This window comes from Saccostrea echinata, unplaced genomic scaffold (assembly GCF_033153115.1).
Source record: "Saccostrea echinata isolate AGI-Se365-2 ecotype Australia unplaced genomic scaffold, CSIRO_AGI_Sech_v1 ptg000001l, whole genome shotgun sequence".
Lineage (NCBI taxonomy): Eukaryota > Metazoa > Mollusca > Bivalvia > Ostreida > Ostreidae > Saccostrea > Saccostrea echinata.
In genome coordinates this window covers 36,812,285-36,835,095 of record NW_026889750.1, presented here as the reverse complement: position 1 = coordinate 36,835,095, position 22,811 = coordinate 36,812,285, and the positions used below count along the sequence as shown (strand labels likewise).

General features: G+C 32.6%; 2 protein-coding genes across 2 annotated transcripts; one reads left to right on the top strand and one right to left on the bottom strand.

The window, feature by feature from the left end:
- Nucleotides 1-351: 351 nt before the first annotated feature.
- On the bottom strand, nt 352-6,504 carry LOC133178901 (snRNA-activating protein complex subunit 5-like). The gene is made up of 4 exons (XM_061313566.1): nt 6,411-6,504; nt 3,047-3,373; nt 2,373-2,600; nt 352-1,256 (listed from the first exon to the last, which is right to left on the bottom strand). The coding sequence occupies exons 3-4, from the start codon at nt 2,562-2,564 to the stop codon at nt 1,098-1,100; spliced, it is 351 nt and encodes a 116-aa protein (XP_061169550.1). The 5' UTR covers nt 2,565-2,600; nt 3,047-3,373; nt 6,411-6,504; the 3' UTR covers nt 352-1,097.
- A 955-nt stretch (nt 6,505-7,459) lies between these two features.
- LOC133190789 (tetratricopeptide repeat protein 39C-like) lies at nt 7,460-21,875 on the top strand. Its single transcript, XM_061326479.1, has 14 exons — nt 7,460-7,742; nt 10,017-10,065; nt 11,719-11,856; nt 13,746-14,259; nt 14,589-14,686; nt 16,375-16,468; nt 16,720-16,774; nt 16,983-17,035; nt 17,642-17,751; nt 17,864-17,987; nt 18,872-18,969; nt 19,145-19,249; nt 19,517-19,555; nt 19,731-21,875. Exons 1-14 carry the CDS (start codon nt 7,591-7,593, stop codon nt 19,821-19,823), a joined length of 1,722 nt encoding a protein of 573 aa, XP_061182463.1. The 5' UTR covers nt 7,460-7,590; the 3' UTR covers nt 19,824-21,875.
- The last annotated feature ends 936 nt before the right edge of the window (nt 21,876-22,811 follow it).

Genomic DNA, 22,811 nt, shown 5'->3' with positions numbered 1-22,811 from the left:
CAGTTGCAAGTGAAATAACTTTCCAAAACTATTTGCATCACTTTTCAATTTTCCTATCTATTTTTGGTCCAATGTAGAATGAATAATTCCTTATATTGACCTGGAAGGTCACATGCAGGTCAATATAACGTAGTATTTTTCTAACATTATTAGATCTCAGCCAATCAGAGAGATGGGAATTATTCAATCATATAATAAATTAGTTTGTTCCCCCGCATACTTCGTACAGATAGTAAAGTGTCCAGATTATTGGCATCCAGATTAATGAGGCTCCACTGTAAAAAAAAAATTCTTTAAATTTTAACCAATACCTAAGTTCATCTCTTGTTGAAAATAAGATTTGAACACACATTCAGAATTCACAAATTATTCCACTAGCCTTCTTTCTCATACTCTATACCAAAAAGACCTTTCTACACATTGGATATGATAAAAAAAATTGAGTCTCTGTGGAAAAAGCTTCTGTATTGTGGTAAGTGAATGGATTCAAAATTATGACATGAAGTATTTCCTCACTTGATTTCAAAGTGCTTTACCTGAAATATTATTATATTATTAATTTCAGCAAAAGCTCAACCTATGATATTGTTATAAAATACATACATTTAGTTTAAAAAATGGAAACTTGTAATAAATTGAAACTAATACATATACATTCATTCATGACAAATTTCTTTTTTTTTGTCATACAAAACTAACTGAATTAATGAACAAAAACTTTACATATAAATCATATTGTATCTTTTATATAGTATCCTAGTGTATCAAGAATCAACATTCACAAAAATATTTTATTCTTGTAAGTTGTAACACATATTGTGTCTTGAGCATTCATAAATATTCTTGTCAACTAGTACATGTACCATATATACTCGCCTATAAGTCGGATTTTTGGGAGTTAACCTTTGGTCCAAAACTCTATGTCCGACTTATAGGCGAGTTATAAAAAGACTGGTATTTTAGAAGGTCAATCCCTCTAATATAAGCTTCAAAAATACAACCGACTTATAGGCGGACCGACTTATAGGCGAGTATATACGGTATGTGTAGCGAATGATTCTGGTAGAAATGACATTTTTTTTCTTATCATCATAACATCATCCATTTATCTGTGTCATCATCATTGTGAGATCATCATCTTCAAAATCTTCCTCTTCCTCTTCCATTCTTTCTACCTGTTGAAGATTGTGCACGGTGAGATCTAAGGGAACTAACTCTTCAGTCTCCTCAGTAATGGCTTGTGAAGTAGATGGTTGCTGTAAGATACAAAAAATATTAGACAGTAGTCTTGGAGAATCCATGTTGTACACAATGTACACATATTATGAACAAACAAAATGTATAAGAAATCTAAAGGACCAAATGCTTTAACAGCCCTTGTGTTAAGGCATTTTTTTCTTAATCACATTATGCATTTTTTTTTCTTTTCACTTTTTATTGTAAAACTGCAGAGGCCTAACATAACTCATGATTATCTTAGTTTAAAAACCACAAAGAACTCTTTGTATTGACATGGAGATGTTTTCAAGTTCATTAAACAATTTTTTTACCCTTCCCCTTTTTTTCTGGATGATTTCTATAAAATCTGTTTATATTGCAATATAAAACATTAACATCTATTCTACCTCATAGTTTAAATAATTTTTAAGTGTTTCAAATTGAGCATAATTGCAAATATATATATTTTTTTATTTTGTACCCTGTGCTTCTTCAATTAGATTTAAGGATGTAGGTAATTTTATTACATTTTCAAAAGTGAAATATTGTCATTTATTTATTGAATAAAAGTGATATTCTGACACAGTGTGAATAAATATCAAAATGGTATTCTCACAGTGTGAGAATATCAGAAGTGCGGCAAAACTTTCGATTCTCATTCCCATCACAAATAGTGATGATAACTCCCTTGCCTGTTATAAGATAGAGTAAATGAACCATCCTGACAGAGACTAAAACTGCCAAAGTTTCTCCAAATATGTCGTTAAAAATCCATGTTTACAATGTTTTTCAATCTCGCAATCGCTTAGCTATGATGTCTCAACCGCTCAACTATGACGTCACAGCCTATGACACCCTGTTACAAAAAGACAGAGTCAAAGGGAAAATCAAAGAAAATGTAATAAACAGAAAATTCAATGTTTTTTAGATGAATATGGAATTTATTTCACTCGTGAGACAGGATTTTTTTTATATTTTCACTCGTGCTTCACACTCATGAAAATATAATAAAAATCCTGTCCCACTCGTGAAATAAATTCCATATTCATCTACAAAACACTGAATATGCTTTATTTATGTACTGATAAAAATATCCCCACATGTGGTTACTTTCCTTCCTAAATTACGAATGTTATCCTATTGTTCCTCCTCACCTGGGCCTCCTCCTCCCCCTCCTTCTCTTTGTTTTCCTCACTTTCGACAGGCAGCCCCTCCTTGTGTAACATACTCAGTAAAGCTAATTCCTCAACCTTCATCCGATTCAACTGATCACTTAATTTACTGGCAATGTTCATCAAAGTCCTCTCTTCATCTTTCAGCCGCTTTAATTCCTTCAGTTCTGACATGTTTTTTTTTAAATTTCTTATGCTTTGAACTATAAACTGAAAATGAAATAGACATGTACATGTATGAACAAATGCACTTCCTGGTGAAATTCTAAGATTTGCAATATTTGTAACATGTGTTTTAAATTATTTAAACAATTTCTACCCACACCTTTTTTTGGACTAACCAAAGATGATGAAAAGATTATATAATTAATATGCAGGTGTATGTTTGTTCAGCCATACATTCTAAACAGAGATCAAGCTTAACAGGGGAACACATTACTATTAAATATGCAATAATATTCAATAAGTATATAGTGGATAAAAGCAGGTAGTAAAAAAAATCTAATAAAAACTTCCACTATATTTTTTTTCTGTAAGAGGCATCCTAAGTTCCATCACCTCTTGAAAAGCATTTAAAACATTTTTAAAGGACGATTTGAAAAAAAAAAAAAGATAAAATTTTAACATTCATTCATATAAAATATATATAATCATACCTTTTAACAAGAACAATATATTTTTTTCTAGAAGTCTTTGCTCTGAAGGTCAGGGATCTGGATGGAAATGACATCACTAAGACGGAGCACAGCTTTAGGAATTTTTCCCATTGGAGTTAGGAGATCCTTCACTTGTACGTGTTGGACATCGATGTCAATGTGACTTAACACACACTGAACATTGGTCTTCTCTTGCATACAAATGTTAGCAGATTGTCCTGTGATGGCTGCACACATGCGGAGAAATCTCTCACGTAGTATTGTTCTTTGTTCTTGCTTCAGAGTGTCAGCTTCCATGTAACCAGGGACATGCAGGCTTTCTGTTCTCTGCCAATGAGTCAATTCATATCATTATCTAGGAATGGGATGATATTTTAACACTTAAACTTATAGTGATTGTGATACAAGATATCAATATACATTTATTGACTGGGTTCAAGGGCAACATGCATTTTTTGGACCCAAGAACCAAACTGTTTGCCTGAGGCCGTTAGGAAAGAGAAGAAAAAGAACACAGTCAATAAATGTTTTGTTATACCTTTTACTTTTTATTTTGATATAACATGATGTAAATTTTGTTTACGCGCCCTGCGGTTTAAACTTGTTCAATTCCGTAGAGTTCTCCTGAACTCCAACAAATGCAAATAAGATACAGCTGATCCCGCCCATACTGTGATGTAAGCAGTCCATTATCTCATCAACAGGTCCAATATCACACTCTGCGGTCAAACATTGATTTTTTTCATGTTTTTTATGACCGCTCAGTAGAACATTCGAAATGTTAGACTTTTTTTAGTATACAATCATATAGGAAACATTTTTTAAAGGTATAACTATACACTTTGTTCAATATATTATCTAATATTCATAACTCATAATTATAGATCAGTCAAATACATTGGAAAGCTGATTCAAGCACTTAATCCCAGCTCTAACTTAGCAGAGATATCATAGATATTTTTTCAATTGAAGAATATGAAGGATTAATCATATATGCTTCTTTAAATTATTTTTTTTCTGGATTTATGGGTCTCAATTATGAATTCATGTTCTCATAAAACCTCAATAATTTGAATGAAATTTCATTAAAAATCATGACTGTCAAATGTCAACAAATAATAAGTAAACAAACAATGGGTATCATTTGGTGTGATGATTAAGATTTCAGTCAATTTTCAGATTTGTTGTGCTTCTCCTGTATTGAATTTGAAACTCTAAACGACACAGTTTGAAAACAGTCTGACTAAGTGACTTTTATAATTTTTCAGATCCTGTTTTCTGTAGAAGCAGGGAAGCCAAATGATAAATGGCCAATTTTATGTGCAATTTCGATGTCAACATCTTGGCTCGTTGATCTGTCAGCCATTTGACATGCCAGAGATAGTGACATGTAACAAGGATTCTGATAAGATTATAGACATTCAGTCCACCAATTATGCTTTTCCCAATTCTACAGGTGATCAGGAAGGTACAATAAACATTTTGTCTATGCATTTCATAGATATAAAACAATATGTCCATTTTTAATCTATCATTTCCATGCTCACAATTACAAACAATTCATTTGATAAATAAATGTAGTATTCTACAGGTCCAGTATAATCAGTACATTTAGCTACGTAAGCTAGAATTACCAACTGTAGCTTTATTTAGCTACCTCAGGTAGCTTTATTTAGCTATTTCAATGCAAACATCACAATTTTGCTTTTTATTTAAAAAAGACAAAAAATCACTAATGACAAATGTATGTTCGTTCGCCCTAAAACAGATTCGCCCTTGATGTCATCTGCCCAAATTCTCGTTCGCCCAGAGTTCGTTCGCTCTAGAACTCGTTCGCCCAAAGTCCGTTCGTCCTTTATATGTTAGTCTGTTTTGTAATTTCCTTTGATTTTATTGAATTTTTCTGTTTAGATTATAACTATATTTATCATACTTAAACTTTCAGTATATATGGATAAAGAAATAAGAAGAAACTGGTAAGTAATTGATGTGATACTCGTTAATTTATTAGTAATGTTTTATAACGTTCTATGAAGTTGAGAATTATAAAAGATTCTTCAATAAAAAAAAAAATGAATATATCTGCTGCTCTTTAGATGCTGCTCATTCCCAATTAAAATGACCTATTAACATGATTAAGGTCACTCTCAATTTCCCAAATTACTTTAAAAACGTACCTGTAATATGCACCTTTAAAAAAAATACTAAAAAAAGAAAGCGTTCCATAATTTACAATACTAAATTAACAGCAATGAAACCAATTACATCTTTGATTAACATTAAAGTCGAAAATAAAGTCAATATTCACCTGATGGAAAGGAAATTCCCCTATAATTCAATGAGAATGATGACATATATCACAGTGTTTGAAATAATCGTGCGCCCGACCACCCGAGACGCTAAAAGGGTAGAACTCAACAGCCTATACATTTGGGATGGAAGTTATGGTGATCGTGCCCCATTCACATTATCGTTAAAACATATTTATTAAAGTCTGGGTTATTTTCTCGGGCTAGTTGAGTTTTGGCTGGGCTGACAACTTTCACTGGCAGTCAGCCCTGCATGTCTAGCTAATTCTATCGTGAGTTTCAAACACTGCATATCATCAATAAGGCGAATGGGATATATGGCGAACGGACCCTGCATGAACGGACTCATGCGAACAGGTAGATAGGGAGAACGGACCTGATACCGTATATGACTACCAATATTTATATGAGGGATTTATAAAAAAGCAATCCAAAGAACAGATAGTTTAAACATTGTTGCATTTGAGCACTTTTAAGCAAAAGGTGTATTTTCATTGAGTAACTGTACACCACTTTGAGTGTGGTGAGGCATGGATAAGTATGATTACTTCACATTGTGCTGAATAATTCCCAATCAATTATCGTGTTAACCAGAACTGGTCTGTCTTAGTTATTTCATTTAAGAAGTAACTGTTTGATCCAAATTAACTGTTGTATACAGCCCCTAAATTTTTAGAACTTTGATTGCAATTGCGCAGAAAAGACACATATTTCATGAATTTGTTTTCAGATGAAAATAAAGTTGAAAATTATCACTGGATCAAAGTGTGATTTTCTGCACATCCCGAGAAAAAATGCTAATTTACGAAAAAACTTTGATTTGGTAGCTCAATACAGCTACATCAGATAGGTATGTAAAAATTCAAGCTACGTAGCTAAATCTAGTGACTGTACCAAACCTGTTTTAGGTTTCTCAAAGCTTTACTGTAGTGTAAGTGTAAGGCAATCTGTGTCTGTATTCCTCTGTTGCTATCGGTAAATACAGGTGGATTCCCTGATTTCACCTGTATTGTCTTTATACTAAGTAAATGTTTTTCTTTAACGTTAGACTTTACCTTTCCAAGTTTTAATGGCACTCGAAGCTCCTCGGGTGGTTCGTGCCTCGACACTATTTGCATGGACCGTAGTAGACTGGTACCCTGACATTGGTTAACGGGCGCAAGCGCCCTGAAAAACCTAGCGGCAGCGACTGGAATCAAGGGCAGAGAACCAGTGCTAGGACCGTAGCAGAGGATTGCCGATTGGTAATTCGGGTTCCTCCTAGACTGGTACCCTGACATTGGTTAACGGGCGCAAGTGCCCTCAAGAACCAATTCCTAGCGGCAGCGACTGGAATCAAGGGCAGAGAACCAGTGCTAGGTTCCTCCTCGGGCTCGGGATTTCATTGGGAAGGGTGCGTCGATTTACCCAAATGGACCCAAATGGAAACACAAATGGACCCAAATGGAAATCAAATGGACCCAAATAGAATATTAAATATATATTATCGTATTCTCAAGTTGTTACTTATTTAAAATGATGAAAATAATAAACTTGCAAATGGAAAATATTAATCATTCATTTCTAATATTGTATTTTAAAATACGAATTATTTTTTTTCTATTTGAAATAACTTTTGCATATCATTGAATACAAAATGGAAGTATTTCATATTAAAAAGTTTATAGATTTCATGGCCGTAGGAACCGGGGGGGAGGGGAGAGAAGCTAGACAGAATGTTCTATCGTTAAAATGAAGCGCACTATTCTCCCCCCCCCCCCCCCAATAATTTTGCCGATGTATAGAATACTATAGAAAATTAATTCGTATTTTAAAATACAATATTAGAAATGAATAATTAATATTCTCCATTTGTAAGTTCATTATTTTCATCATTTTAAATAAGTAACAACTTGATAATACGATGATACAAAGTGTATATATATTTAATATTCCATTTGATTTCTATTTGGGTCCGTTTGATTTCCATTTGCGTCCATTTGTGTTTCCATTTGGGTCCATTTGTGTTTCCATTTGGGTCCATTTGTGTTCCATTTGGGTCCATTTGTGTCCATTTGGGTTCCATTTGGGTCCATTTGGGTAAATCGACGTGCCGCATTGGGAATGCCCTTTTATCCGGAAGTGCGTAAGAACGGTGGCAACCCCAAACAAGTCAAGGTTCATGTTGCTGTCGTGAGAAAGAGGAGATGAGCGATCGATATTTTGTCACCGTGAGCACAATCAAGAATTGAAAAGATGGCAACAAATTCAATCATTCCCGAATTGACCAGTTCCGAAAGCGAGGACACCCTTGCTGGCATGGACGAGTCCGAAATGGCATTGAATGGTATTTCAATGTTGCTGAATAATGGTTTTGAAGAAGCAAGCGCTTTATTCCAAAAATACAAGTATGTATCATATGAACATATGAAAAATTAAAAAAAATTTAATAAATTGCAATTCATCGGGAGAAAACACAATCACACAGAGAAATTTTTTGCTAATCTTTTCGATCCCGAAGCTAAAGTCAGGATTGTGTAATTATTTTTATTAAGGACAAGAAAAGTAAATGATATTAAGTTTTTAATTAAACATGAATACAATACAGTAGCCAAAAACATTGAACAGTTTAGATTTGGAGTAAGAGATGTAACCAAACAAGATAATAATGTCCAGTGAGTCATATTTTTTAATATTTCCTTGGTTATTAATCATACTTCATAATGTACACATCCTGTTTAACATCAGTTTTACAACTCCATCTTTGTTTATTGTTATTTCAGTCTCTTCTTGAGTAAGTCAATTTGTTTCCAAAAAAAATAAATAAATGAATAAATAAAAATAAAGAAAAGAAAATGGAATGAGAGGAAAAACTTTGAAACCAGTCTTTTGCCCTCTAGCCCTATGTTGCTTACTTGCTATAAAAATGTTTAGATAATGTGTATTGTATATGTAATGTATTTATTTTAGTGTATTCAAGGATAGGATTAAGTTTATACAGGCTTGAACCAAATTCCTTAAGATATGAATCTTTATTAATCTCTCAAAAATAAGTACACACAAACCTAGTATTAGATTCAAATATAAGATCGGTCCACTGATGATTCTAATTGGGTAGAAAGATAACTCCCTGTAAAATTAAAAAAAGAAGAAGAAAATACTAGTCAGGAATCAGATATTTTTGTACATAGAAAATCCAGACCTGTGATAATGTTCCCCTTTATGTACATAGAGAATCCAGACCTATGACAATGTTCCCCTTTATGTACATAAAGAATTCAGACCTGTGACAATGTTCCCCTTTATGTACATAGAGAATCCAGACCTTTGAGTGTTCCCCTTTATGTACATAGAGAATCCAGACCTTTGAGTGTTCCCCTTTATGTACATAGAGAATCCAGACCTTTGAGTGTTCCCCTTTATGTACATAGAGAATCCAGAGTTCTAGACCTGTGACAATGTTCCCCTTTGTGTACATAAAGAATCCATACATGTGACAATGTTCCCCTTTATGCAAATAGAGAATCAAGACTTGTGAGTGTTCTCCTTTATGTATGTAGAGAATCCAGACCTGTGACAATGTTCCCCTTTATGTATATAGAGAATCCAGACCTATAACAATGTTCCCCTTTATGTACATAGAGAATCCAGACCTATGACAATGTTCCCCTTTATGTACATAAAGAATTCAGACCTGTGACAATGTTCCCCTTTATGTACATAGAGAATCCAGACCTTTGAGCATTCCCCTTTATGTACATAGAAAATCCAGACCTTTGAGTGTTCCCCTTTATGTACATAGAGAATCCAGAGTTCTAGACCTGTGACAATGTTCCCCTTTATGTACATAAAGAATCCATACATGTGACAATGTTCCCCTTTATGTACATAGAGAATCAAGACCTGTGAGTGTTCTCCTTTATGTATGTAGAGAATCCAGACCTGTGACAATGTTCCCCTTTATGTATATAGAGAATCCAGACCTTTGAGTGTTCCCCTTTATGTACACAGAGAATCCAGAGTTCCAGACCTGTGACAATGTTCCCCTTTATGTACATAAAGAATCCATGCATGTGACAATGTTCTCCTTTATGTATATAGAGCTGAGAATCCAGACCTGTGAGTGTTCCCCTTTATCATGTTTATGTATATAAAAAGTTCAGATTTGTGACAATGTTCCCCTCAGGTTAATTTTATGATAATTCTTGCATTACTTGAAGCTTTAAGTGTTCATTTACATGTAATCGTTTAATATGTTGACAGTGCGACTATTTGGTCAAACACAGTTGTGTATATTATAACTGGATACCTATTCACTTTTAACTTAGATCCATCTCTCCAAACCACACGAGACATTTGGAAGGTCTAGACTATGATGTTAGCTGTATTTTGAATTTCCATAACAAATTAAGTCTGAATAGTGCACATTTTTTAAACAAAGAATGTTTTTAATTAGTTAATAATATTTATCTGCAATATCCATTGAAAGGTGAATTTCTTTATTTTTCATGAACTTTTGTTGTTACCACATGAATGTAATTTGTAGTGTTAACCAGGTTACTGCAAAAAAAATTGTGCATAATCTGAATTTCCTATTTACCCAGGCATTGCTGTAAGAGCTCCCTGCACTTGCTCGAAATTCATTAGAATTAATCTTAACTCCATTAAACATTTTATTACAGGAATGACAGTTACTTGATGAATTCAGGATATAGTTTTGTATTTTTCATGGTAAGTGATAATTTCAGAGAAGAAATGAATAGTTAGAATGATAATAGATACAGTCTATGTGTTATAATTAGGGATGTCAACGAATATTCGAGTACTCGACTATCGCTCGATCATACCGACTATCGACTAAAATTTCTTTAGTTGGTTATTCATTAAAAATGTGTCACCTAATTCTAATAGTAATTTTAAATTCAAAGTAACAAACTTGGATCTGCCCATTTCATTTATTTACAGATCAATGTTCTCGTAAGTAAAACTCAGGATAAGGTTTAACTGTTCAAAGGAAATTATGTATATGTCGATTTATGTTTGGCAAACATGCCTCCAAAATCTACAGTTTTGACATACTTTAAAAGATGTCAGGATGGAAAAACAGTGAAAAGTACATTATCAAGTTTATGTGAAACTGAAGTTGTATTCTGCAGTGGAACATCATATATTAGGTATCTATGCCGTATCTGTCAAACATATATACCGGTAGTCTTCAAGTAAAACTTTCCTAGTAAGTTCTCCGCAAAAAAGACAAAAAAGCAGAGCCGGAAAGAAAAATGTTGCTAACACAAACATGATTATCAAGGATTGTCTACAATGTACCTCTTTTTGTTGTAAATGGAGAGGGCGTTCAAGAATTGTTTGGTTTTGATTTAAATTATAAAGTTTCAACCTGCAATTCCATAAGATTTGACGTAATGCAACTATTCATAAAGAATGATTAAACAGCTGTTACAAAATTGTAAATACATGTAAATTTGGGGACATTTAACGTAATTAAACGGTGTTTCTTTCTGATATTAATATCATACAGTCATTTTAAGATGGTGTTGATTGTTTGCACAAAATCTCATAATTAAAATTTATCGTGAGTTCTCTCTGTTTTTATAAGAGGCAGGCTTTAATTGTTTACCAGTCATAGGTCACTACATGTAGATGTATTTATTGTACAACGTAAATGTTTATGATTCAGAGATTCATTGTATAATGGTGATAGCGTAGTATAAATATTGTACAACTAGTCTATAAAAGACAAATAGTGAAAATGACATGAAAATTAATTTAAATTTCAACGAATATTCGACTATCGTTCGACTATAGCCGCTGACTATTAGACTAAGCTGTCCAAATAAAATTGACATCCCTAGTTATAATGTCTTTATATATGCAAAATATTGTGCTATAATACATTATGGATTAATACATTATAATGTGAATAAACTAAATACTGTTGGAATTTGTTATTTCGAACACTAATATCTCAAATACCTGAGATATGTCAAAGTGATTTGACAGTCCCAACCAATTTTTTTTAAAATGTTTTTTACCCTGTTATCTTGAATCCTTGGATATCTTGAACTTTAATCTCGGTCCCTTGGAGTTTGAGATAACAAGGTTTGACTGTACAACTTCATTCTTCAGTTGGACTATCTATATCAATCTCATGTGGAATATAACAGCACATTTACTCGGTGCACATTAATATTTCAAAATTTGTCCTATTTATCAAGTCTCATTGATGTTATTGATACATTAATGGCATTGTCATCACTCATCAGTGCATTTTGTTTTTAGTTACAAAAGAAATACATGTACTTAAAAGTTTGCTGAACAGATTTTACTGTGTGTGTTTTTAGATAAAAAATTATTTACTTTTTGCAGCAAGCTCTTATGTCATTTGAGGAGGAAAAGCTAGATGAAGCTTTAAAAGTTTTACAAGAAACTGAAAAATTATGTGATACAGATTCAGGAGTGTTGAAGTCAATCAAAAACAGATTCAAGTCAAAGAAAAAGAGAGAGGTATAAATATGTATTACATGCACTGGGCAGAGATGATGTCTATATACATGTACACGTAACAAATAAGTGTAGGCCAAACAAAAAAAATATGTGTGGTTCCAGTTACACCTCCAAAAAAAATTAGGGTAGGTAGGTAGAGATTTTTTTTTTCATTTAACATAATGATTTTCAAAATTTTTTGCCCACATGGCGCAGTGGATAGAGCGTCTGCTCTAGAGTTGCAAAGTAAGGACTTGATCCTTTTGTTGCGGGTTCGAATCCCACCGCGGGACGTGGAGACAGGTCTTTCGGATGAGACGGTATAAACCAAGGTTCTGTGTCGCAGTAGGTGCTGGCACGAAAAAGATCCCTCACTGCTCAATGGCCCTGAGTGCTGACTATAGGTCAAAGTTTGTAGCCCTCCACCGGCAAGTGGTGGCATCTCCATATTAGTGAAAAATTCTTGAGAGGATGTTAAACAACAAACAATCAATCAATCTTAATTTTTCTAAATAATACCTATCACTGCTTTGCAAGTGGCATTTAGATGTACCATGATAATATACTAGTCAACATTGGTAGGGGGCATCCCTAAATCAAAAATAATAAAAACACAAATAATCTCTTTTTTTCCAAGGTGAACATACTGTTTTTTTTTAAATCCAAGTTTTATGAAATTAATGACTGTTATCCAGAGTAATTCTTATTTTATTCAAGAATAAATTTAGAACGATAAAATAGAAAATGGACATAGAGTACTGCTAAGAGCTGTCAGAGGAAAGTGACACCTGTACTTTGTAAACCACATAAGCAAAGTGACAAAGAATCATTCATGTGTGAGAATTATAAAAATTTAATATTGTTAAAATTTTAAATTCTTACATTTAACACTTTTTATTTCATTGAAGACTTCATACTTTCAAGCTCATTTCTCATATATATTGGTACTATATATGTTGACTTTATTCAGGTAAAATCAGCAGTCTTGTTTGTCACTTATCCTCATCAACTGTTTTTTTTTTTTTACTTTCGGTTAAAATTTTTAAATTAAAAGAAACAATCCTGATATAAATTATTTAATAATTTACAAGTTAATCTATCTTGAACATTAGGCTAATTCTTGCGTAATCAATGCAATCAAATGATGTTTTCTCATGTTATCTTCCCCCAACTCCCAAAGGCATGTTACCTGGCCAGCTGTCTGTGTGCGTTCAAGCGAGAAATGATTTTCTATCCTGACTTCACACCTTTGCGTGTATTAAATAATCAGCATGCTGGTTAAACTGAGCAACAATTAGTGAACCTCACCACTGTTTGGCATATTTATTTAATTTTGGCTAGCCAAAAGAAAAAAAACAACAACAACAAAACATGATACTGGAAAACAAAGCATGCTGTCACGCCATGCTAGCTTGCTTTAGATTTAACACTATTAAACAATGCATGTGTTGAAACGATGTTTTGCAAGGAGGCTGCCATTGCTGAAACTAAAAGTAATACCGGAGCCGATGACGGAAATCAGAGAAAATTCCGGAAAAAATATGAAAATTGCCTAAAAAAGTTTAGGGTCGGGGGTATAAAATAGGGACGGTTGGGTAACCGGAACCACACATATTTTTTTATTTGGCCTTATATACATTTCTATGAAATATACTTTCAGATAAAACACTGATGATCTTTGTGCTTACAAGCTAATTTCTGAAACTTACTAAAGGACTATTTTTTTGAAAAAAGTCTAGAATTATGCTTAAAATAGAAGGATTTGTAGAATTTTACTGAATGGTAGAAAAAAAATGAGTTGAGTAAATTGACTACATGTCAGTACATAATAAATTACAGAATATTTTATGAACTCATTAGTGATGTATACTCTCTAATGCAGCAATTCAAAAAGAAAAAACATTTTTCAGGAGGGACAAATCAGCATTGATGAAAAGATTCAAAGACAGGTGATTGTGGCTGATTCATTACTCTATCAGGCAATACTAGTGTTCACCAATCAAGACATTCCTAGCTACATCAAAGGTGGATGGTACCTCCGTAAAGCCTGGAAAATTTATGAGAAATTATACAAAGATGTCATGCAGCTCCAGATGAGAAATGCCAAATTACGCCAGTCAGAGAATGGACCAGTGGATGGAAATGACAACGAAATGCCTCAGGAACTTCTGGACCGTCTCCAAGGGGCAGTCAGTTTTGGATACGGAACATTCCAGATTTGTATATCAATGGTTCCCCCTAAGATTCTTAAGTTGATTGAACTGTTTGGGTTTGAGGGGGACCGTGATGCCGGACTTGCAGCATTAGATTACTCTAGTCACAGTAAAGATATGAAGGCACCTCTTGCCACACTAGGCCTGCTGTGGTACCACACTGTACTGCGTCCATTCTTTGCATTGGATGGAGCTAATGATTACAGTGCAGGTAAAAAATCATCTTTTGAACATCAGTCATTAAGAATTTTTAAAGTTGTTGAATAACACATAATTGTAATGGTCTGTATAATTTGAAGAAGGTAATGTACAAAATCATTCCTTCCTAGGGTTGGATTTTTTTCCCCATAAATTTAAAGTATAGAACCAAGAGTGATTTAAGGAAATTCATATATTTACAATATTTTAGTACTTTTGTTAACTGTGTGGCATTTCCAAAGAACAGCATTGATTAAATCTGAGAATTGAAATTTTGACGTACAGAAAAAAAGTAATTTTGAAGCATTTTAGCCTGATGAGAATTTCTTTATTTTGTATCAGGGACTGAAGATGCAGAGAGAATTATAGAGGAGAAGGAAGCTGAATTCCAGCAGTCTTCCTTATTCTTATTTTTTCGTGGGAGGATCCATAGACTCAGGGTAATCCTTTATTTGGTTGTCTTCATGACAGATTTGTTGAAAATTCTCACATAAGTTTATAAATTAAAGTATACAACTGCCTTTAATTTTGTTGATCTGTTTGATAACCATAGAGACTAGTTTCACCATTAATCTGAATGATAGTTTGCCTATAGCTGTCTTTCTTCCACTAATATTTTCCTGAATTGTTTATTGGTTGTATTTTGGGGTATAATTAAAATAATATACATGTATAATGAGTGCAGACCAAGATTGAGAATCATTCGGCAAGCCTCGGCTGATTCCGTCACTTTCATCAAACCTCGGCTGTACGAGGAAACTTGATATGCGTCTCCGCTTAACATTTGTGATAAGGCTGCCTGTTTACCTCTTAGGGAAAACTTAACGCTATGAAAACAATAATAAACATGTATCTGACATACGATAAAAATTTTCAAAAGCATTTAGGTAACACTAACAATAACAATTACCAAGAAACATGCTCCTAGTATCTCTACATAATCACATTTGTTAACAGATCGAATTCAGCACACTGTGCCCATGTAATTATAGGGCGCAGCCATATTGCTTATAAAGTAGCTCTGGTTTAATGGAGGTTTACATGGTACAGCCGAGGTTAGATGAGGTACGAAGTTATATCCCTTTATTGACTACAAATTGAGAAAGCTTCTGTTTTCCAGAATTTGTGCATTAAACTCAGAGATATTAAATTGAAATTTGGTACATTCTTGCATACAGAAATGTTGCAGATCAAGTGCGAGTTTCATGGGTTTCAACCTTTATTTTAAGGACTTTCTGACCTATATTGTTTAAAAAAAAAAAATGAAAATTTTATTTTTGGGAAGTTTCAAATTTTAAAATTAAAATGGATTGAGTTTCGTCATACTACTGTCCATAGTAGATTTAAAGACCAGTGTGAAATTAGTTGGATTCTAACTATAGGGAAAGTTGGCTGATAATCTACTAAAAATAAAAGATTAATTTGTTATGTCAAATTTTCAGTTTTACGTTGATACTGGTAGACTTTTTTTTACAGCAGAGTTTCAGAGTGACAGTATTACTGACATGGGAATTTAATACTGTCTGACTGAATTATGCTCTTATATTATTACTTTAAAGCATTGACAATTTTGACTCAAGATTTTTTTTTGGAATTACTTGAGTTTTAACGAATACAACCTCCCCCCCCCCCCCCCCCCCCCAAAAAAAAAAAGAGAGAGAAAATGTCATTTTTTAATTAGATTGGTCTCTTATAGTAGATTTAGCTTCAGCTTTTTATTAAAAGAGTGAGTGTTGTAATGTTATTCTACAAAGAATGTACCTTTTTATACATTGATATGTTGGACCCAGTACAGATGTTAAATGTTTCACTTCTACTCTCAGAATGCTGATTTTCTTAGCTCTAGGGGAAAAAACTGAAACATATAGTGACTACACTGTTGTAAATTAATTTATTAATGAATATATATTGAATTGGACAGAAAAAAGGTAAATTTTAAACAGAAAGAAAAACATGCAAAATTAACCAAGAGTGAAGTCAGGTTCAATATAGTAGTACTTTTATCTTTAATTAAATATCAGCCATTAATTCTTAAAGAGGCTTTAATAGCATACACAAATTGAAACAATTCTGCTATAAGTATATTTTGACACTGTACTATTATGGAATATTTTTGTGTTTTTACTAGAAACAAACAGACAAATCATTGGAGTCCTATCAAAAAGCTTTAGAGGCAGCAAAAGGTCAACGGGAAATAGAACTCATGTGTCAATATGAAATAGGTAAATATCAAAGATCTTAGGGAAACAGAAATCAAGTATCAAACTGACAAAGATGTTTCAAACTGACAAATATATTATAAAGCAGGTTTTTTTTCTTCATATGGACATATGAAAAGATTAATAACTCTTAAGAAGAATAATATGACATGTAATGAATGTATTTGATATGGAAAAAATATAATGTTTAAATTTTTAAGGATATTGAATCCAAAATATAAATGCAAATTTTATTTTGTATTTTTTTTTTTTAGGTTGGGTTAATTTAATGAAATTACAATGGAGAGAAAGTTTACAAGCATTCACAAGGTAAACAGAATAAATTCTTTGTACCTTGCCCTTGAAATTCCAGACAACAGCATATAGTTTTTGATGCTTATAAAGGACTGGAGATTCCATACCTATTTATAATACCAGTACAAATCTTACATCTATTGATTACAGAAGTTGATCTCTACTTTTGTTATGGCTCTTTGAATACACCTCTCTAGAGATGTTTTGTCCTGTTTAATTTTAGATTAAAGGAAGAGACGAAGTGGTCCAAGTGTTACTATACATACCTCATGGGTGGTGAGTACATTTAAATCTCATACTTGTAGATTTTATCAATGTATATGATCCCGTGTAAAATTTAAAGGTATGTCATTGAATAAAAATGAATTTTTATTTATTATTTACCTGATAGATAAACTTAAATCAATTTAATATTTGTAGGTTCAAAGATGTTTTTTTGTAAATCATCCAATTAAGTTAATTTTTGGTGAAGAATTTAGCAAATGTGCACCTTACTGTAGAATTCTTAATTTATGCAAGTACTTATTATTGTGAAATGACTTACAGACGTCAAATCTGGAGAACATGAAAACACAAATGGACTGTTGATTAAGAGATTTTACATATACATGTATTTCAGCAACATAAAGATGACAGCTAGTAATTTTATTTCATGAGTGTTGCTTCTCAGGAAATAATGAAATATATAATCCCTCTCATATATTTAGGAATCTACAGGTATTTGAAATAGAGTTGTAATTAAACAATTAGAAACTGTTGTAATAAACATTTGGAAATTTCTGTCTTTTGTATGTTTTGTACATGTGTATTAAGAATCAATAGTTTGTATTTTCAGTGATTAAGATAGGTGCTTGAGAATGATTAATATTTTGCTTGTTTTAGTATCCTTGGGAGCAATGGGTGATATAAAGGGAGCTCATGACATACTCAAAGAAGTACCAGGTCTGCTCAAAAAGAAGAACAATCAAATCGAAGCCTATGTCTCAAGGAGGGTTAGTGTAGTTTTAATCATATGACATTGTTTGTAAGCTAATGGGAGGAGTCTTTGATTTATAAGCTGGAAATTAAGGAAGTTGATTGACACTTTGGTTTTTTTCTTAAAAGGCTGAAAAGTTGAAGAAAGCAGCCCCGAGCCAAGAGTACTGTCGACTGCTATGTATGGAGCTGATATTTCTCTGGCATGCTCTACCCACCTGCACTGCTGATGAGCTTCAACCCTATCTTACAGGTACATAGTAATAAATCAGTAATCAAACTGAAAATGGTAGTATTGTTCTGCTGCCTATCTCAAAGTCAATCTTCAAAAGTTAACATATTTGAATGATTATTCATATTTATAAAGGGGGGGGGGGAGTATGTTTATAGACAAAAAAGCCAGCAAAAATGATCATTTTATCACCAATTTCAAGGGGTTTATGGCTAAAAATCGTATTTTATCAATTTTGTATGTTTAATTTTACATGATTTAAACATATGATAAGATTTTCAAAGAGACATTTATCTATATCCATGAATATTTTAAAATCTTGTGATGTTTTAAAGTCTGTTTTTAATGAAGAACATCCTCTACCCCCCTTATAAAATGAGTTGTATAAAAGAGTAATTGGTATTACTGGTATCAAAATTATTGATCAATTACCACTCTTCTTTGCATTCAAAAAAGTTTTAATGGCCAAATTGTCATTAGTATTGATTTCAGAATTAAATGTGTGTTAAATATAGCCAGGAATTGAGAGTTAGTGTGCATAGTTCTTTCTAAGCCATTTCTCGCAGATATATTGTCATTGATGCAAGCTGTGTCTAAGAGATAAGATTTGAGATAATTTGAAAGATAACAAGGTAGGCCAAGGATTTTTCAGTTGTGAGGAGTGGAACAGGCTACTGGGGCCATAAAACTCAGACAAGCTCACTTTTGATCTCAGTCTCACTTTACCAAAGGAATTAATAGTGAAAAGAGAGACTGAGATCAGAAGTGAGCTTGTCTTACTTTTTATGGCCCCCATAGCCTGATTAGAAACACTTGGCTAGTGAAGATGGAATTTAGTGGTGCATTAAGATTGTAAATTAAGAAAAAAATATTGTACATAATTTATGGTATATATATTTTTTCAGTTTGTGACATGCAGACAGATGCCAAGGTCTATCATGTCAAATGTTTGATAGAAGGAGCTGTGTATAAAGAGCTTGGAGAATTAGAAATGGCAGTACAGGTGAGGGGGAGTTCAACATTACTGCAGAAAATTTCAACTCATTACGACTTGAATTAACAACTTGTGTATGATTTGTATACATAAGTAAGATCTCCTTGTGAAGAGATTTTTCACATGTCCATTACATTTCTTCTCATTACTTCATCTGTGTTTAACAACTGAAATTTTTGTTTAGTGTTTGGAGGAGGCCATTGCTCGACAACAAGGAATGAAGGAGGACCAACATGTCCCAGCTTTTGCCAGCTTTGAGCTTGCTTCCATTTTCATGAGAAAACCTGAGGTAAACAATAAATAAACAAAATTAATGTTTATTTGTGTAAAATACATGTATAGACATAAAATCATTCACAACATTTTTGTAAAAAAAAAAAAAAAAAAATAGTCTAATTTTTTTAACATACATGTACCGGTACATAAAGTACATGTACCATCTTCAGTGCGTACTGTAAGTAAATATGTAGTTTTTCAGTATAATTAATGTTAAAAGTTTCATCAGCTCAATGATTTAGGACTCGTTTTTACATGTATAAAAATATGAACATTTCAGACTGCCGGAAAAGCAAAACAACTTTTACAACAGATTAAGGTAAGAGTTGTCCATTCAGTAAAAGGGGAACATTTATTTTTAATTCTCAATTTCATATTGTTGTCAATTGAAGACAGAACATGTACATATGTCAAGCAATTTAGCCAGTAAAGAAGTTTTAATGACTGTAACATTTCGAAGACAAAATCAGCTTCCAACATATTATTTTTTTTAGGATAATTATAAGGACTATGATTTTGAGAACAGATTAACAGTGAGAGTGAACAATGCCTTGAAGGCTTTGAAAATCAGTGCCAAAGTGGGATGAGTAAAAGAGTCACACCTACATCTATTCCCTCACTTCATCACCACTTCAAAGAGAAAAGCAAGATCAGGAAATCCAAATGGGTAATCAGGAAACCCTGTTGGATGTTCAGGAAATCCAGTTGGGTGTTCAGGAAATCCAGATAAATTAAAAAAAAGAGCAGTTGATCAGATTGCTTTTAATTTACATAGAATGATATATTTCTCTAATCATTAGTGACACCCCAACCCCTTAATTTTCAGTATTTGAGTAGATATAGAGATAGATGTCTGTTATCTTTTGTGTGTCCCCATATCAGGGTTGTTTCATAAAGAAATAGATTACTATAATGCCACTGTTTGAAAATCATGAATGCAACAAATACATGTATTTGTCCTTTAGTTAAATACATGTATATTATTTATGTTTCCATTTCCTTAGACCAAATGTAGACCAATTACTGGTGAAAAGTTACTAGTATTATATGTCAACAGTGTGCCAAAGTTTGATGCCCCATTAAACTTTGATTATTTGATGTTTATTAGGGCAAAAACATATGAAGTTGTTGAATGCATTTTTTAATAATTCGATGACAAATACATGTACATTGCTGTTGTTCTGTGTCATTGCATGTACAGTGTATTTTTGAATTTTTTCATAAACATTTACATCATTGGTTCATATAGTAAGTACCTGTCAGATAATGCAGATGAACCGCAGAGGCTTTAAAAAGCAAGCATGGAAAAAGATGGGATTCCTTTTGGGAGGCTGGTCTATGGATTTATAATATTTGTCCTTTCATTATCCTGTACAGTTTGTTCAGCTGTTGCACTTAACTCAGAAAGAGGGGTACGTTGTATCTTATTAATATGTCATTCTAAGGCAAGTCAGGATTTGAAACAGAAAGTAAGATATCCCCCATTGAGTTGACCTTGTCTTTAAAAGTGGTCAAATGAAACATTTGTCTGGTGAAGACCACTTGTATTATAACTATTGTCTAACTTTAGACAGAGTTACATGTATGTCATGTTTAAATTCAGTTCTGTGAGTTGAATTTAGACTTGAATCTTTGATCCTTTTATTGGACAAATTCTCTTTATCTCTTCAATTTCTGACTTAATTCTAATAAAGGTAATCAGAATGAGACATTATAAATACATTTGTACCTTAACAGATTTGATTTAGAACCAGACTTTTTACAATCTGATTAAAATCAGATCTTTGTTACATTCTGAAATCCTGATGGTCACTGTACGAAGAACACAGCGACCATCAGAATTTCAGAGTGTAACAAAGATATGATTTTAATCAGATTGAACTTTTTTACTTTGAAATCGGTAATTAACTTTTGGCTCTTAGTAAGGTTGTTTTACTTATCATTGTTTAGCAATGTGAAACTAAAATGCATTAAATATGATATAGGTTATTGAATATTATATCTTTTGAAAATATTCTTGTAAGCACATGATCTGAAATGTTTCTTAGTATAGTGCGGGTTACTACTGTTCATATTGATCATTGACTAATGAGTACTCTATGTCTGTAGCTCTCTTGGCTCTAGACACTGCTGAAGAAGAGGTCATCCTATTTTTTCATGGAATTTTTTGTAAGCAGTATGTTGAATATAATTATTTTCAGTATTATATTTTCATAAGATCAATGATAAACTAAGAAACTTAATTTTTTTGAAAACCTTAATTCCTACAAAAAATTGCATGTTTACATTGTTTGGATGCTGGCACTATTGTGACACTGCTTTGTATGTGAAAAATTTAAACCCTATGATGACATATGCAAACAAAATTATATGATAATAAATTTAGATTTGATTGTTAGAAATTACAGAGGAAAACTTCTTGACTTGCCTTATTTGTAATACTCATCTTATCAGTTGATGGTGTAATAATCCCTTAATCTAAAGTACTGTATTAGTGTGGCATTTGTAACTGACTATGTTCATGTAGAGAAAAAGATGCTTACAATGAAGTGAGAGGGACTGACAACTTTGCTTCATTATGAATGTAAATAGAGGATGTTCAATGTTTTGTAGTTTTGTAGTTGGATATTGAATTTTATTTCGGGGGGGGGGGGGGGGGGGGGGGAGGATTTCTTACTTTCGTGAGTGCGAAGAGTGAAAATATAAAAAAAAAAATCCGTCTCAAAAGTGAAATAAATTCCATGTCCAACTACAAAACATTGAATTTTCTGTTTATCCATTTGCCTCTGTCTTTTCTTAACATAGTGTCATAGGTTGTGATGTCATAGTTGAGCAGTTGAGATGTCATACTGTAGCTTTAGCAATTGTGAGATTGAAAACATTGTAACATTGATTTTAGCAACATATTTGGGAAGAAATTGGCAGTTTTAGTCTCTATCAAGATGATTTAGTTACCATCTCTATCTTATTACAAGCCAGATATAATTTTTCACTTACTTTCATATCCTTTCACACTGTGACAGAATATCACTTTGGTATCCTTTCTAACTGTTAGAGAATACCGGTATCACTTTTATTCAATAAATAAATCAAAGTATTTCACTGTTGAAAACGTAATATTTCGTTATATCTATTAAGTTCACAATATATTTAAAGCCACCGGGAATGAAAATCACTTCACTGTAAACATCAATTCGTTATAACCATTTTCGCTATAAGCGTGTTTTACTGTAGTTAGGTTTTCAACTTTGAATCTTTCCTTAATAATATTTGAATTTTTTATGGAACATTTCGATTTTTTTGTACAGATTGAATTCAGAAGTCTTTTTCTTTGAATTTACTGTGATTTTTTTGTAAATTAACTTCCTGTCCTGAACACATTTTGCTTATATTTACCAATGATGTCAGTTGTAATACATGAATTTCCATTTTTTGCAATTTAAATGTCTTTGCATATGAAGATGCACATTTTATCATTTAACTAGTTTCTTCTTTGACATGATGATTTCATCACACAGATGTGAAAATAAAGGGAACAGATTTCTGTGTTGTTCTTAGATAGAAAACTCCATTTA

Excerpts from the sequence above, each read along its gene's own strand:
- LOC133178901 (XM_061313566.1), bottom strand. The coding sequence starts at position 2,564 with ATGTCAGAACTGAAGGAATTAAAGCGGCTGAAAGATGAAGAGAGGACT. Across the intron at positions 1,257-2,372 it reads AGGGGGAGGAGGAGGCCCAG|CAACCATCTACTTCACAAGC; the intron begins GTGAGGAGGAAC and ends TGTATCTTACAG.
- LOC133190789 (XM_061326479.1), top strand. The coding sequence starts at position 7,591 with ATGGCAACAAATTCAATCATTCCCGAATTGACCAGTTCCGAAAGCGAG. Across the intron at positions 14,260-14,588 it reads AGCTAATGATTACAGTGCAG|GGACTGAAGATGCAGAGAGA; the intron begins GTAAAAAATCAT and ends ATTTTGTATCAG. Across the intron at positions 17,752-17,863 it reads AAGCCTATGTCTCAAGGAGG|GCTGAAAAGTTGAAGAAAGC; the intron begins GTTAGTGTAGTT and ends TTTTCTTAAAAG.